The 15,679-nt window shown below is 42.7% G+C and overlaps 2 protein-coding genes and 1 long non-coding RNA gene across 10 annotated transcripts in view; 1 reads left to right on the forward strand and 2 right to left on the reverse strand.

The window, feature by feature from the left end:
• The window catches only part of LOC116066858 (cyclic AMP-responsive element-binding protein 5-like), a 16,779-nt gene extending 14,831 nt beyond the window's left edge, over positions 1 to 1,948 (forward strand). For 5 of the 8 annotated variants that reach the window (XM_031323019.2, XM_031323021.2, XM_031323020.2 and 2 more), the window contains 2 exons: positions 91 to 199; positions 1,067 to 1,948. In XM_031323019.2, the coding sequence (XP_031178879.1) occupies positions 91 to 199; positions 1,067 to 1,203 (246 nt within the window). In that variant the 3' untranslated portion in view covers positions 1,204 to 1,948. Of the gene's footprint in view, positions 1 to 90; positions 200 to 1,050 lie in introns of all 8 variants that reach the window. The other 3 variants (XM_031323018.2, XM_031323017.2, XM_031323023.2) reach the window with 3 other exon arrangements.
• The window catches only part of LOC116066860, a 16,080-nt gene extending 404 nt beyond the window's left edge, over positions 1 to 15,676 (reverse strand). Inside the window, exons 1-2 of the long non-coding RNA XR_004109070.1 lie at positions 15,649 to 15,676; positions 14,797 to 14,856 (exon numbers count right to left, since the gene is read on the reverse strand). This is a non-coding gene — a long non-coding RNA (uncharacterized LOC116066860). The remainder of the gene's footprint in view (positions 1 to 14,796; positions 14,857 to 15,648) is intronic.
• Positions 3,082 to 6,442, reverse strand: tril (TLR4 interactor with leucine-rich repeats). Its single transcript, XM_031323013.1, has one exon. The coding sequence runs from the start codon at positions 6,151 to 6,153 to the stop codon at positions 3,649 to 3,651; it is 2,505 nt and encodes an 834-aa protein (XP_031178873.1). The 5' UTR covers positions 6,154 to 6,442; the 3' UTR covers positions 3,082 to 3,648.
• Positions 15,677 to 15,679: the final 3 nt, after the last annotated feature.

Below are 15,679 nucleotides of genomic sequence, written 5' to 3' on the forward strand. Positions count from 1 at the left end.
GAGTCTTATCTAACACTCAGTGATGAAGTGTTAAAAAGTACACACAATCTACACTTCAAGGATATTTAGTATTTCTCTGTGTGTTTCCAGAACGAGGTGACGTCATTGAGGTCGGAGGTGGGTCAACTGAAACAGATTCTGCTCACCCACAAAGACTGTCCTGTCACCGCCCGGCAGAGAGAAGCACAGGGGTACCCCAGTGAGTAAAACCGCTATACCCTGCACCCCCTCTCTAGAAATCTCACCAGCTTTTCCAGATGCCTGACACCAGTCATCTCCATCCATCACTGAGGGTATACTTCAGATACCTTGTATGTGCACATAAGGGAATACCCCATGGTTCCATTTTGTCTTGTTATGACAAGCAGCCACCCCTCAGCACACACACAGGGACCTTAAACTGTATCTCACAGAGTGCAGCTAAACAGCACTTAAGAGTAAAAACTCTGCTTTTCACCCGCCAGTCTCCACTTATTAATACATGCACTTTTACTTCTTTGGAGAGCCAATCAAGGGTAAGCACTGCACTCCTAACTCTCCGTTTTACAGAATGCATTTTTCATTTCCATTTTCATACTCATTTAATGAACCAGACCTTGATGCTATTTGACTGGAGTGTTTACTCTGGAGTGCAATGCAATATTCTGGCAGTTTGACTCGCATGAAGCTAGCTTGGAACAAAATGCACATCATGCCCATCTTGCACTCCAGGCAGTCTAAAGTTAATGTTCAACAATAACTGAACCTGTCTATGACCTTAATGGAAAGAAAAGAAATACTGCACCTTGTGGCTTAATCGAAAGCAGCCATTATGTTTTTTAAGTGTTGAGCTTCAGAGAACAAAAATGGATGCAATATTGGCATGTGTTACTTTTCGTATATTTCTATTGTTGTCTTTTTACCTGTATGTACAGTATTCATTTGTTAAAATAAAAGAGATATTTTCCTTTAATCTAAGCTGTAGTGGGATTTCATTCATTTGCATGCGTGTGCTAACAAACTCCGCTCACAGAACAGACAATCCACAGCATCTGTGACTTTGATTGACAGCTGTCTCTGTGTCCAGCTGCAGGGGTGAGCCCAGGAGGAAGTCCCACCCCTGTAGGTCCTGGGTCTCATCTGCAGGCCGTCCAACACAATAGCATCTCCACCTCCTCGACAGCTGGAGGCAACACAGGGCACAACCCCAAGGCTGGACGCTAGCCCTCACCACATAGAGGAGGGTTTGGGACTGGATGGCTGAATCCTACCAGATTGAATTATCTTTCTGTCACACTAAAGTCACACTCAGCTGTGGATCCCTGTGTCTTTACATTGTAGATGAAATACTGAACTGGGTAGGTGAATTTATAAATCCATGTGAACACTGAGGTTTTTTTTAACATGATCATCATCCTTTCTGGTTGGAGAGGAGACCAGAACCACATACTGATACATTTCCATAACAGGTACAAAAATGACCTCTTCTGAAAGCCTTGTTAAAACCTGTGATGGTTACATGGCAACTGGATCCTCTGTTTATTCAGAAAATGTTTCTGTTCATGGCAATCTAACCATCGCCTGCTACCCACTGACTATGCACATGCACAATCATAACACATCTTTTCAGAATCTTTTGCTCTTATATCTTGCACTAATTAAAAACAAACAGCCTATATATTAGTTTTATATTTCTATCTGAGAATCTGCAAGTGCACATCGTATGCCTTATCTTTGATGCAGAAGCAGCTTGTCAAAACTATGTATTTTTCTAAAAATGATTCATACTAAGACAAAAAAATGTTTATTTCAAGATTTCAAATCAAACTTGGAAAGCCATTTAGAACATGATTGTACAGTATTTCCTTTCAGGCACTTTTTTTTAACTGCCCTAAGACACTAAATATCTATAAACTGCACCTCATGTCTCAATCCCTGTCCGTTAATAAAAAAAACTCGTATTCTGGTATTTCCATGTGTCTTTATTTTATATGCTCTCAAAATATCTTTTATTATATTAAATCTGTCAGAATTATTTTGACACAGTAAGCCTGTGGTTGTGAGCAATGAGATTATAGTTTTCGATTTGTTTCTGTACATACAGTACGGTCTAGTCTGCCATCTAGTGACTGATTTTGTTAGTGGTAGACAACTGGAATGGTCAGCAAAGTAGATCATAGGCCAATACAACCACATACACATTTCTTACTATTTTATTCAAGAAGAAACATTTAAAATAGTATTTTGTCTTTTATTTACACGTTTAATGTGTCCAAACTTAAGGACGTTTTTGTGGTACCAGCTGAAAACTCATTAATGCAGAATATTAAGATGTATTTTATGTCAAAAGCTTCAGTTCTGACATCTAGACTCTCTGGTATATATGGTATATACCTAATATACATGCAATTGTGCATCTGTGTGTGTGTGTGTGTGTGTGTGTGTGTGTGTGTGTGTGTGTGTGTGTGTGTGTGTGTGTGTCTTTGTGCAAGTGTGCCTGATTTGCACTCCACCCTATTCTACTCAAACAAAGGGACTGCTTAACTATTGCCAGACCTCATCTTGACACGCATACAAAAGCATGGATGCACACACACACGCGCACACACACACACACACACACACACACACACACACACACACACACACACACACACACACAATTACTTCTCCAACATGTTATTGCAATTATCTTCCCCACTCTCACACATTGTTCAGGTCTCCCTCTAAATCACTAAATAGTCGTTGTAGAGGAATCCTCTTGTTAATTGCTCCATATTTGAAAATACAAGAAATGTATTATGTTACAGCTAATATTACCAGTCAATAGCAAATGACCCATTTTGATTTAAAAAAAAAAAAAAAAGTATCATAAGAGAAAGTAAAAGTTAAAAAAAAGGGAGCGAAACACAATCTGGAGTTCAAGCGGTTAATGCCAGTAATATATGGAATACTCTTCATATATTCCCCCATTTCTAGACATACAATCCCCTTTCACTTTACATAATCAGTGGCATAGGTTAAATATATTTGAAAGCCACAAAGAGAGTAACATCTATTTATAGAGTTAAATCATCCATAAACACTCAAATGACAAATGAATCACATTGTTGGGGATTTTACTTCTTGATGTAATGCGAAATCATATAGAAATTATAAAATGTGATAGATGTGATACAAAACAAGCTTTTGTTTTCTGCCAACCAGCAGCCATCATTACATACTGTACAAATATGAGACAATATGATGTCTATGAACTCAACATTAGCACCGTAGTTGAAATCAGTGAGCAATCATTCATGCGTACACAAAATACATCAACAAATCACACATTTAGAAACACTCGCAGGTGCAAGGAAATGAAAGAGGAAATGCACAAAGCAGGAAGAGGATGTCAGAGGGATTGGACTTCCTCTGGTGTCTGAAAAGGCACTGATGAGCTCAGCTGTTCTATTGTCACTTTGAAAGTTTTCTTGTGGTCAAGTGAGTAACCAAAACACAAAATGGTGGGATTGTTGACTTTGTCTGTTCACAGCCACAAACACACCCATGTTTTTAATGATACTGTGGTGTGTCCAGAGAGGGGACTAAACCAAAGATTGCAGCACAAGCCAATTCACATGTGTTTCTGCTGTAAAGTGTCAACATTTAAAAAAAATGTGTATGGCTCTAGTCGGAGAATCTCTGCATGTCACTGTCTCTGCGAACACTGTTGCTGTCCAGAAAGCGGTCACACGGGAACTCAATGAGGTCCCCTTCCTCTAGTGGTGCAAGTCGTGCTGGACGGCTGCTTTGGTAGCTTGTAAAGTCAGCTGACACTGAGGCGGTCGCCACGGCAGAACGAAACGGCCGCCTGGTAGAGTACATGTGCCGCACGTGCACGGCCGTCTTCCTCCTCTGCAGCCTCCTCTTCAGGCTTCGCCCCAGCCAGACCCCGCCAATGACAAGCAGCAGCACTGCGTTCCCGGCCAGCGTCGCCACCGTCACCAGCTGGAGGTCAGAGGTCAGCATGCCTCCATGGCTGAAGCCCTCGGGGAGAGTGACCAGCCCGGCGCAGTGGTCACGGGGTGCAACTTGACAAACAGATCCTCCAACTACTCCCTCCACACAGACCATGTAGGTCACATCTGAGCTGAGTTCTCGAAGGGTTACGGAGCGAGCTGTGCCACGAGCGTAAACATAGCGAGGGAAACGATCCGGAGTGCCAAAGCGGTCGAACAGAATCCGGTAGTGAACTTCATCTAGGCCTGGCCCAGGTCCTGGTGTGTAGCGATGATGATCCCTGGTGATCCAGTAGATGGTGACAGTACTAGATGTCACTTGATCCACTGAAACATTAGTGATGAAATGGCGGTTGAACACACAAGGATCTGTGATTAGAGGTAGAGCATCCTCCTGATCTGACGATCTCAGAAGATCAAACTTTTCTCCTGACTGGACCAGAGTAGTGGTGTTGAGCCCTGTGTTTGCATCAGTGGAGTCCCTGTCCTGGTTTCCAGCATGGCTTGGTGTGGAAATAGCTGGTGGATCGGTTCTGGAAATTACATCTGACCTTTGCCTACTTTTGGCCCGTTTCCCAGCAGCCTCTGCAGCAGGTTGTGATCTTGGGCTGAGTGACTCTTTCTTTGGTTTCTTTCTTTCTGGTGAAGAAGAGGATTCTGCCACCCCTAGACCACCTTGGTCTCCCTGGATTCCCACCCCCTCCTGTCCTTCTCTCTTCCTCTTCTCTCCCTCTTTCCTCATTATGACTGCATCCCTGATCCCATGTCTCAAATCTACACCTTCTGTCTCCTCCACTTGGCCTTCCTCACCTCTCTCCTTCTGCTTTATTGTATCAGCAGTTCCATTTTCTTTTCCCTCCCCCTTTACCAACACCCCCCTTCCCCGGATCTCCTCAGGCCCAGCTTGGCTCCTACACAAGTGGGTCCAGTTCCCGAGGGGCTGCAGCTGGGAGCTGTTCACATAGTCCAAATATTTCCCCCTCAGAGTTGCTGGGTGGTGACACTGCACAAAAACAGTCAACAGTTTGCCCTGAGAATGCGCAGCAGTCATCCATCTTTTCAGCTCCTCCAGGCGACAGTCGCACGTCCAGTTGTTGCCATGGAGATCCAAGTCGTAAAGCACGTTGTTGAGGGCAAAAATGTCCCCGGAAAGGCTGGTGAGCATGTTGTTCTTCAGCTTCAGCACTCTCAGATGTTTAAGTTGCGAAAAAGCCAAAGAGTCCACGGTGGAAATCCGGTTGCGACTGAAGTCCAGCTCCTCGATGCGCTCCAGAGAGTCCAGGAGACCCGCGGGGATTTCCTCCAGCTCGTTGCCGTCAATCAGAAGCTCTCTGAGGCTCGAAAGCCCCTTCAGAGCCCCGCTGTCCAGGCGAGAGATTCGGTTGTTGCTGAGGGACAGTTTGGACAGTTTTTTTAGATTTTGGAAGACGTGGTTTCCAACGTACTGTATTTCATTTTCAGACAGCAGCAAAGATGTCAGAGCTTTGAGTTGGGAGAAAATGAGGGCATTGCGCACGGATGACTGCTTGTTGTGGGCCAGGTTTAGAAAGCGTAGGTTGGTGAGTTTAGAGAAAGCGTTTCTGTGAATATGCTGCAGTTTGTTGGATTCCAGATGGAGATAATGTAGGCTGGTCAAACTTCTAAAAACAGAGTCCTGCAGAACTTCTATTGAGTTGCCATCCAGACGCAATTTAACAAGATTATCCAAGTTGGCAAAGAGGTCCGATGTGAGATTCTTAATGTCATTATTATTTCCACAGAGAATAGTTAATTTTTTTAGGGATTGTAAAGTCCCAGCGGGTATATTTGAAAAAAGATTGTGTCCCAAGTACAGCTCCTCCAACTTGGAGAGTTTCTCAAATGCTTTTGGGTGAATAGTTTGTATTTGATTGTACTGTAAATTCAACCGCACGAGGTTACTGTACCGTGTGAAGTCAAAAGCGGAGATGTTAACAATGAAGTTACCCCCAAGGCTGAAGATCAGCACCTCCTCGGGCACCCGCGTGGTGGGTTTGGGCACAGTGCGCAACCCGCGATTGGTGCACATGAGGTGCTGCGGGTGCTGACAGTCACAGCGGTCGGGACAAAAGCTCGTCGCCGGTGAAGAAGAAATGAACCCATTGAGCGAAAGCAGGAGAAAGCATATCCCAGCCAGGAAATTGCCTGTATCCATTCCCACTGCGCGGCTGGCACAGCCAGAAACTGATGCGGCATTCGCTTTGTGTTGTTCAGGTGCAGTCGCCCCTCTCCTCTCTCACGCTGGAGATCGACTCGTCCATAATCCACATGTTGCCATGAAAAGTGGAGAGAAAAGTGCCGTACACATTAAGCACGCGGATCCATCACTTAGCAGCATCTTCTATAAAGCAAATTAATTTGTGCAGTGCGCTCTCATGCTGTTTGAGGGAACGCTCACCACCCCAACAACGCCTCCATCCCCCCAAATGGTCATCTGCTGCGAATTACAGAGTTCAGGCGCAGAGCGTGCTCTCTCACACACACACACACACACACACACACACACACACACACACACACACACACACACACACACACACACACACACACACACACACAAACTGAAATAGTCCCTCCTCCGCAACTCTGCGACCCTGCCAAAACCAGATGTGCACAAGTCTTGACGCATGAGATCCAGAGCTTTGCGCGTGCATGCAGGTAATCACACACACACACACACACACACACACACACACACACACACACACACACACACATACACAAACTACAGTCACTACAGCGAGAAAGGGAGGGAGAGAGAGATTGAGAAACCCTTTGACCGAGTTTTCTGCGCGCACGCGGAGCCACCGGGGGTCTGAGATCTGGATCGGATCCCTGGTATGGACAAAGCAGACGGGAAGATTTCCTTCCCACGGAATCCCAAAAGAAACTCGAAGTTTCCCTCGCAGCAGGGTGCAGACAGAACAAACTCACACATAAAACAAGTTTAACAAAACCCTTAAATGTATATTGTCATTGGTTTTGATAAGCTATGTTAAAAAAATATATAATTTATAAAACAGCTGTAGCCTAGTGAACAGCTATGTGATATATTCTCCTAGCCAGAGGACACTGCATTGCATACACAAAGTAAGAAAGTATACGCTACAATCAACACATCAACAGCCTAGTCTGCACCATGTAGCCTACAATAGGAACGCCATCATCATGGAGCTTAACTGTAATTTACCATTCTCTCATTAACGCACCTTGTGTAGCCGGGGCCACAAGGAGCACAGATGGTTCACATTTGCAGATGAGGAATTCGGAACGTTAAGTGTGTGTTAAGACTGACGAGGAGAGGTTCCAAATCTGAGTTAAAGATCTCCAACTTGAAAGTGGGGAAATAAATGCAGGGTGAGTGGACCATCCATGTGGAGATTTTGTGCAGAAATTATGCAGAGTGAAGAATGATTCTCTGCAGCATACATGAAGATTTATGTTCCAATACAGTCTGAAAAGCATGCAATGTTACAGCCAAGACATCTGCACATTTATGGCACATGAGGTAGAGTGCTTACCACTGACATACAGTACACACAGCCTAGATCTATGTTTTCCGACCTTCACTGTGTGATGTATCTAGCCCTAATAGATAAGATCAAGCACCTCTTTATAGACACCACCTGGCATGTTTCCCTTAATTTCTAACTGGATGATATTTAGCACGATTAGTTATATAGGGCCTACAATTGGATATTGTTAGGGTTAGGGTTAGGCTAATGTTCTCATACAATTGAATCATCAATGTTTAGGTTGCTTTGGTCAAGTTTGCATGCATAGGCCTACTTGGCGAAACCTAAGCAGGATCATCACTATAGGGCCATATATGTTCCCAGGGCATGTTTGTCTCTTGATATAAACGTTGTAAGAGATTAGTAAGGGCTATCCTTGTAGCTCAAATCGCAAAAAAGAATAAAAGGGAGAGGAGTATAACATCAGTAGCCTAGGCTATAAACTGTGGGTGATGGGGAAAAGGGAAACATACATTGAACATTTGACCTAGTAATAAACTTTGCATAACATAAAACAGTTTGAAATGTGTCCTTAATGTGTCATATTAAGAGGATTTTGAGTTGGGCAACATAGGACCCTGGGAGCATATATACGCTAAGCTGATGTTTCAATCATTTGTTGATACTTTTTGAAAAGTATCTGAACTGTTTATTAATTACTTTTAGCTATTTCAACTGTTTATTCATTACTTTCAGCTAACTCTTTCAACTTATGTGCTCACTTGCTAACTAAAATTTCCCTCAGTCATAATCACTCATGCACACAAAGTCACACACACACACACACACACACACACACACACACACACACACACACATTTAGGCGCAAGCAAGCAAGTGAAGCAAGTGATGCAATGGTTTCCAGAGCCGAGCTAATGGATGACTGTTGTAGCTAATTGCATTTCAAGCACAGAGCAAACGCCTCAAACACTCCCTGATTGGCCTTCTCCTTCTTATGCATATCTGTTGGTAGACATCATAGACAGTAATAGCTCTGTGTGTGAGAGACAGAGAGAAATACAACCCTTGGGGAAGCCCCCTCTCTCTGGGAGGTCATTTCCTGTCTGACTATTTCTCCATAGTATTTTTGCATCTCTGCTCCCCCTCTAGATCCCGTTCTGTCTCTCTGAGGAACACACACATTGACAAAACACTCAGAGATTTGGCCTCAGACACAGTGGGACCAGTCCAGTTAGTTTTATGGCAGTCGCCTGGTCTTCATCAGAGTTGAAAGGAATACACAAATCAGCACAGATTGTCTTCAACTGTAGCATCAGAAATAACTTGAGCTTAACTTTAATGTTGTAACATTTGGAAGAGGATAAGGGTGAATGATTCTTTCCCAAGAGAGGTCAGTGTGTAAATGAGATAGACGGATAAAATGAAAGATGGAAACAGGCTAAGAAAAGATAAAACAATCTGAGGAAAGTGAGAGCAAGGGGTCAGAGGGGGAGGAAAGTGAGTGCAATGTTAGACTGATGTAGACAGAGTTTGTTGTGAGAGAAATAGTGTTCTGGACCAGATTCACAAAGACTTAAAGGCACACTAGGCAGCATTGAGGACCCTGTGATGTCTGCCACTGTGCCTGCACACAATAAAAGCTGCAGACTGGTTTCACCAGCCCATCCTTTCACCACTCCCCTCTCCTCCCAGCGGGCCTCTCACTGTCCAATCCACCCGGCCATATGATATTTCAGTCTCTCAGCAGAGAGAGAGAGTGTGTGTTTGTATGTGGGAGAGAAACCTAATTCTATCAGGGGGAGAGAGAGAACGGCTTGTATATCTGTCTGCACCTGAGTGTGCCTGTTTCACAGGACTGACAACATTTTGTGTATGCGTATACGTATGTCTGCATGTAATAAAGAATATCCAGGTCAGTGCATGTGAGTTTGTGTGTGCATGAAATGATCTGATGCTGCAGCCTATGTAGGTCACTTCGGAGTGTTACATTTCTCCTGCATAGTCTTTAGGTGTTAAAACAGCTTTTCCATGAATGAGGGAGAGCAAGTGTGTGTGTGTGTGTGTTTGTGTGTGTGTGTGTGTGTGTGTGTGTGTGCGTGTGTGTGCGTGTGTGTGTGTTTGCGTGGAGGGACTACACTACTTTCTCAACTCAACTCTACACCTGTTAGTCATGACGCAAAAATCATGATTATTAGGAGTTGTCCAAAATCTCCATCTACTGCTCATCAATGAGTGCCCATTATGTAGGGAGTAGTGAATGAGCGAACAAGGGAGTTTTTTGTATTTACACAAAAATTTCGGTGACGTAAAAATGTTTCAGTGAAAAAGGCCTCGTTATTAAATGGATTCAGTCATACTGCTCACACAGTCTTCATTAGCAGATAAGGTTTGACAATTGTCATGGAAGTGGAGACTGTTTTGTCAACTGCCGTTTCCAAGGTCAATAATAAACTGTCAAGCGCGACTTTTAAGTTGGTGTAGAGGAAAAATCCTAAAAGTGCTCAGAATAGTGGAAAGTTTGAACGCCTACAGTTCAATGTTTCACGTTTTCATCGGCTTAAAATTAGCACGGAGTAGTTCAAACGCACACAACCATACAATGTTAAAATGCTGCTTAGATAGCACATTAATAATTCAATATTCTGAAGTGTGAACTTTTCTGGAACAAGGACCGTTTTAACACATTATCTCCAGGTCAGTCTCCCTGTTTCTAGATTTTATGCTAAGCTAAGCTAACCATCTCTTTGCTGTATAGTTTCATATTTACCGTACCGATGTGAGAGTGGCATCAATCTTCTCATCTGACTCTCGGCAGGAAAGCCAATGAGTGTATTTCCCAAAATGTCTAACTATTCCTTTCATGGATGTGAGTACTTTTCCACAACTGTGGCAAGGCTAAAATTAAATAAAAAAAAAAAAAATAGGTCAAATTCTGCATCTTACCATGCTGTGACAGAGAATGCACACAGGTAGAGATTTAGTACTACACAAACTTACACACATAGGACTACTTAAAACACATTAAACACAGTACTGTAGGTGATACTCATGATCATCTCAATGATAATTTATCATTTATACCACGCACACAGACATACTAATATTTGCACCAATGTATACATGCAGCAGGACTGACAGCGAATGGGACTAATGAGCCTCCCACAGAGACACAAACTTGCAGGAAGTTGTGCTTGTGGAAACATGTGCATCCTATTGTATGTCAGTATGCAGGGATCTTAGCGACTTGCTTTTCGCAGTGGGCCTAACATGCATCAGAGAGACAATCCGTATGGGACACATCCTGGTAACATAACACTGCACGAAACCAGCAGATATCTGAGGCTTATCACAGTAATCACTGTAAAGGATGGGCCACAATGAAGAACAGCAGCTTTGTTCCCCAGATTAGCTAATCAACAGTTCAAAAGAAATAACAGATTGTCCCTGTGTGGCAAAGTTGGAAACCATCTGTGGGTCCATGTGTGCAGTTTTGCTTGTTTAGGAGCATGTATGTGTTTCTTAGTGTGGAGTGAGTCTATATTTGAAGTGTTCTTTAGTTGATTTAAAGAAACAATATGCATGGATAAAAAAGGGGAGAGCAAAGCAAAGAGAAGAAAAAGAAGCAATGGGGAGGTGGGATTTTGTGTGTGTGTGTGTGTGTGTGTGTGTGTGTGTGTGTGTGTGTGTGTGTGTGAGGAGAGTTTACATGAGCAGCAGCTGCTGGGATCGTTAAGTGCTTTAGCTAGAGCCAGGAATCATAGATATAGTCCACGCTTACACACATTAGCGGTGTGTCTGCCTGTGCGTTTCTGAGTGGATGAGTGAGTGTGTTTATGCACTTAGAGGGAGATGGTGAAAAAGACTCTATCCCCTCTGTGAAACCTGTGTCTGTGGCTCCACTGACATGTCGCTGTGAGCAGAGATTGAATGCACTCTGTATATACTGTATTGTATAGAGAAGATACAGACACATTTAAGATGCACCAAAATGTATTTAAATGATAGTAAAAGAGTGGAGGGAACACCTGGGCCACATGCTTGAAAACCCTCCACATTCCCACTGCCCCTCTGCTCAACTCCCCCAGTTGCTTCCCACCACAGGAAGGAGAAACGGAGGGAAAGATGGAGGAGAAAGAGTGAAGAAGACAGAGTCCCGTTTCAGCAACTGAAAAAAAAAAACGTCTCTAGTGCTTAGAAAATAATAACAATTTCATCAAAATCAGAGCAAAAGAGCATGGCACAAACAGCTGGCACTGAAAGTGAACCATTGACCAAACGGCTGATTGCAACAATACTAGCACATCATGCAATGTGGGAAATGCATTTGCTTTGGCATTCCTTTCTGCTTTGGGAGAGCGCCAGCCTCTCCTGCTTGACCTGCTGGGGTCATGTTTTGTCGTTGAGACCAACATGTTGAACGAGACAGGGGGAGAAAGAGGGGAGGAGGAGGAGAGAAAGAGCAAGGGAGGGCAGAACTTTCCGGGTTTCAGTTCCCCCCTGTCAGAGTTAAAAATGGAGGGAATAAAGCAGGGAAAGGGAGGAAGGGAGGTACTTGACATCTGGAAAATATTACAGCACATGCTATTGCCCTGTTGAAAGGGTGAAGAGAGTGGAGGGGGAGATAGCGGAATAAGGAGGGCGATAGACTGTGTGTGTGTGTGTGTGTGTGTGTGTGTGTGTGTGTGTGTGTGTGTGTGTGCGTGTGCGTGTGTGTGTGTGTGTGTATTGGGAGGGCAACCCTTTGATCTACCGACTTTGATAGGAACTGTCTGCATGCACATAATCAGCCTCAATCACATAATGACACTGAGCCAACGTAATGACTTAAGATCTTAAGATCACTGAGCTGCACAGAAGATAACACTCATACTCAGGAACTCAAGCACCCTGAAAACTGTGAAAGGCTGTACAGGGCTGCATGAGCACACAAAAACATGAAAGTAAGCACAGTAAGCACTCATATGCACATGAAGTCTGGATTAGCATCACTCAAGCAAACATAATGCAAAATAAGTCACAAACAAGGTACAAAAAAAGGGTTTTTTATGAGTCATTAAAAGTCGTCTGAGACATCTGATCTGCAGCTGTCGACTCTTGAGTCCCCACTATGGTCCCCACTCTGAGTTGCTTCTGTGCAATATCGCCCTCTGCAGACATGGAACATTAAAGCATGAGGAGGCAAATACCTATAGTAAAGTGCTGATCCCTTCTCAGAAACTTTATTTTTGCTTGCCTCCTTCTTTGGAGAGGTCAGAGTAGGCTGGATTACCAACCAGGGAAAGTGGGCAATTTACATGCCCCAAAGACCCCAGGCTATGTGGCAATTAGTTTAGTGTCATTTAATTAAATGCATTTTTTAAATATATGTATGCACCACTACATTGCAATATAAACTGAAATGTTAGAGGCCTTAAGACAACATCTACTTTAGTTAAAATATAGTTGGAAATACACTTTTGCTTTGTTGTAGAGTGTTAGATGAGAAGCCCTTTCATGTCTGGCAAAACTACCGCCTTCAGCAGGTCAGCTTAGCACAAAGAAATAGCTAAACCAAGATGGCTGTCATTAAGAGCTGCATGTTGAATGAGCAGGAGGAGTAAGATATAGGAAACCGCTGGCCTGGCTCTGTCCAAAGGTAACACAATCCACCTACCAGTACCGCTAAAGCTCACTAATTAACACCTTATATTTAGTTTGTTTTATTAAATATTGAACCCTGGCCCAGAAATAGAAACCCACTAAAACTATAATTTCTAAAAAAAAAATCTTACGTTTTTGTAGGGATTAGACACACAAGATGAGTAAATCACAAGATGTAGGTAAATAGGTGATCTTTAGAGTTGCTGGTAGTTTTCAATTTACATAAAAATAATCTGGATTAAACAGCTCTTTCCTGTCTTTGTGCTAAAGTTAACTACCCCGCTGCTGGCTGTTACTTCATATTTACCACACCTACATTTTGCTTAATCAAGTTAAACAAGTTACTGATCACTAATACACACATAATACACACAGCGTGGAAGAAACAGGGGGTTGGTAGGGCCCAAACCTCCAGTGGGTTAATAGGATCAGAGGTCATGTTCAGATATAGAACAGACACTCTGGCAGTGTCATGCTCAAGGGCACTTAAACTTCTAAGACAAAGGTTCTCTAGTTGAAGGGTGTGGTCTATGCAGAGTGCATAAAGCTAAGTAAATGACATACCTTCTTATGCAGTTAAAACAGCATTAGGGACCTCCATGCAGTTCATGTTCTTTTGTTCAACAGAAGTCTGCATGGGCTCAATGACAACCAGCAATTTCCTGCATGTACTGTATACAAGCTGCTTACTGTGCAGTATCACATCTAACCTATAGGTGACACCGTCATACATAATCTGCTTATACAATATGTGTCTGTGTGTGTACTGTAGGTGACAGTAAAGTGATAGGGGATATACATAGCCATCGTGGCAAACACAGACTTACAAGTGTCATGTGTCAGCTCCCATTACATTAAATTATTTATGAGGGTGTCATTGTCTCTTCTTCATTATTCCCTTTGTGAAATAAGCTTTAAAATTGTGCTATTAGTGGAAAATGTTTGAACTTCATCATCAATATATGTCTGGTGCATTTGTTGGTTTGCAACCTCAGTGTGTGTGTGTGTGTGTGTGTGTGTGTGTGTGTGTGTGTGTGTGTGTGTGTGTGTGTGTGTAGGCAGGCATGGCTCAGAGTCTCTTGTCTGGTATGTCAGGGTGTGTTCCCTTGTTGCTACAATTGTGCATCGCTTAGGTAAGTACAAGGGGACCCACCTGTGTTTGACAATGGAAAGATATGTGATACAAACACTGATCTTTCTGTGTATTCCACTTCACATCACACTACTGCAAGTCAGCGATCAGCATTCATTTTCTCTCCATCAGTTCTCTGTCAGTCAGGCCGACATTCCTTTAAACTCCAAAAACAGTCATTAGTTTTGTCGGTTCTAAGTTTCTGGACACACCCGGCTCTTACTCTCCTTTTCAAAGACGTCTTTTCCTAACATCTTATGTTTTCCTTGCCGCTCTGTTGCCATAGAAATAAGCAGGCAGGAAGTAACAGCCTCATGCCCATGCAAAGAAGGACATTTGTTTTGTTGAGTAAACAAATCATAGCTTTGAGGCTGGTTCAGAGAGCTAGAAGGACAGCAGAGGTCAACAGACTGAGTAGAGTTTTCTTCGAAGAAGACATGCGAAGCATAACTTAAGATGGACATTAAATAGAAACACATAAACACATGCTCATTCATTCACCCACATGCTCATTCCGTCTGGGTGCAATCACACAACTTCTCTCACTTACTCATCCTTTCAGCAAACAGTCAGCACTTGTGGGTTAAGCCATCTTTTGCAACCAGAATGTCTGAGGAAAAGCACCAAACAATCTGTCATTGGACTGTTCACTGTGTGATGAAGCAATGCGACCACATTATTAAGACATATAGCCTACTGTATCCCCACACTGGCTTTTATTCGTGAATAGACTGTGTCCTACAATCCACACTCGGGTTATAATATTAAAGGAATTCATTAGTCCATTAACATAAACATAATTGATTGATTGATTTTCAAACAAAAATACGAAACATTCACGCAAACAATTAGATGCTTTTCTTTGTCTTAAGTGATAATAAACTGAATATATTAAGGTTTTGGACTGTTCTACAGACAAAACAAGCAATTTAATGACATCACTTGTAGGAATGGGAAGAATTCCACTTCATTTTGTGACGATTAATCGATAAAATAATTGTCACATTACTCAATAATAAAAATTGTTAGTTGCATCCCTAATTTGTTGTTACATGATGGAGTATGACTGTAGGCCTAACGTCTCTGACGCCATCTGTTCTTATGTAGGAGTACACAATAAGTGTTGTGGTCATTGATTAAGGGGGAAAATGGGCTTTTGTTGTTTTTGGTGGTTGTAATATCAGTTTTTAAATCAAGCAGCATACAGTTAGCTTTGACTACAAGGCAGAATGAACGTGAGAGAATGTAAAACAAGCGTGTAGCCTAATTTATGTTAAAATGAGTTAAACCAAATATGAGAGTGGGGGTAATGAACAGAAACAATGATAGCCTACATTAACACACAGTAGCACATTAAATCATGTATTAACATGACAGTGTCACTTTAACAGCTGGAGCTTACCTGACGCTAAACTTTCACCTTGGTTGTATTG

The sequence above is a fragment of the Sander lucioperca genome, chromosome 16 (genome assembly GCF_008315115.2).
Source record: "Sander lucioperca isolate FBNREF2018 chromosome 16, SLUC_FBN_1.2, whole genome shotgun sequence".
In the NCBI taxonomy this organism is placed as follows: Eukaryota; Metazoa; Chordata; class Actinopteri; order Perciformes; family Percidae; genus Sander; species Sander lucioperca.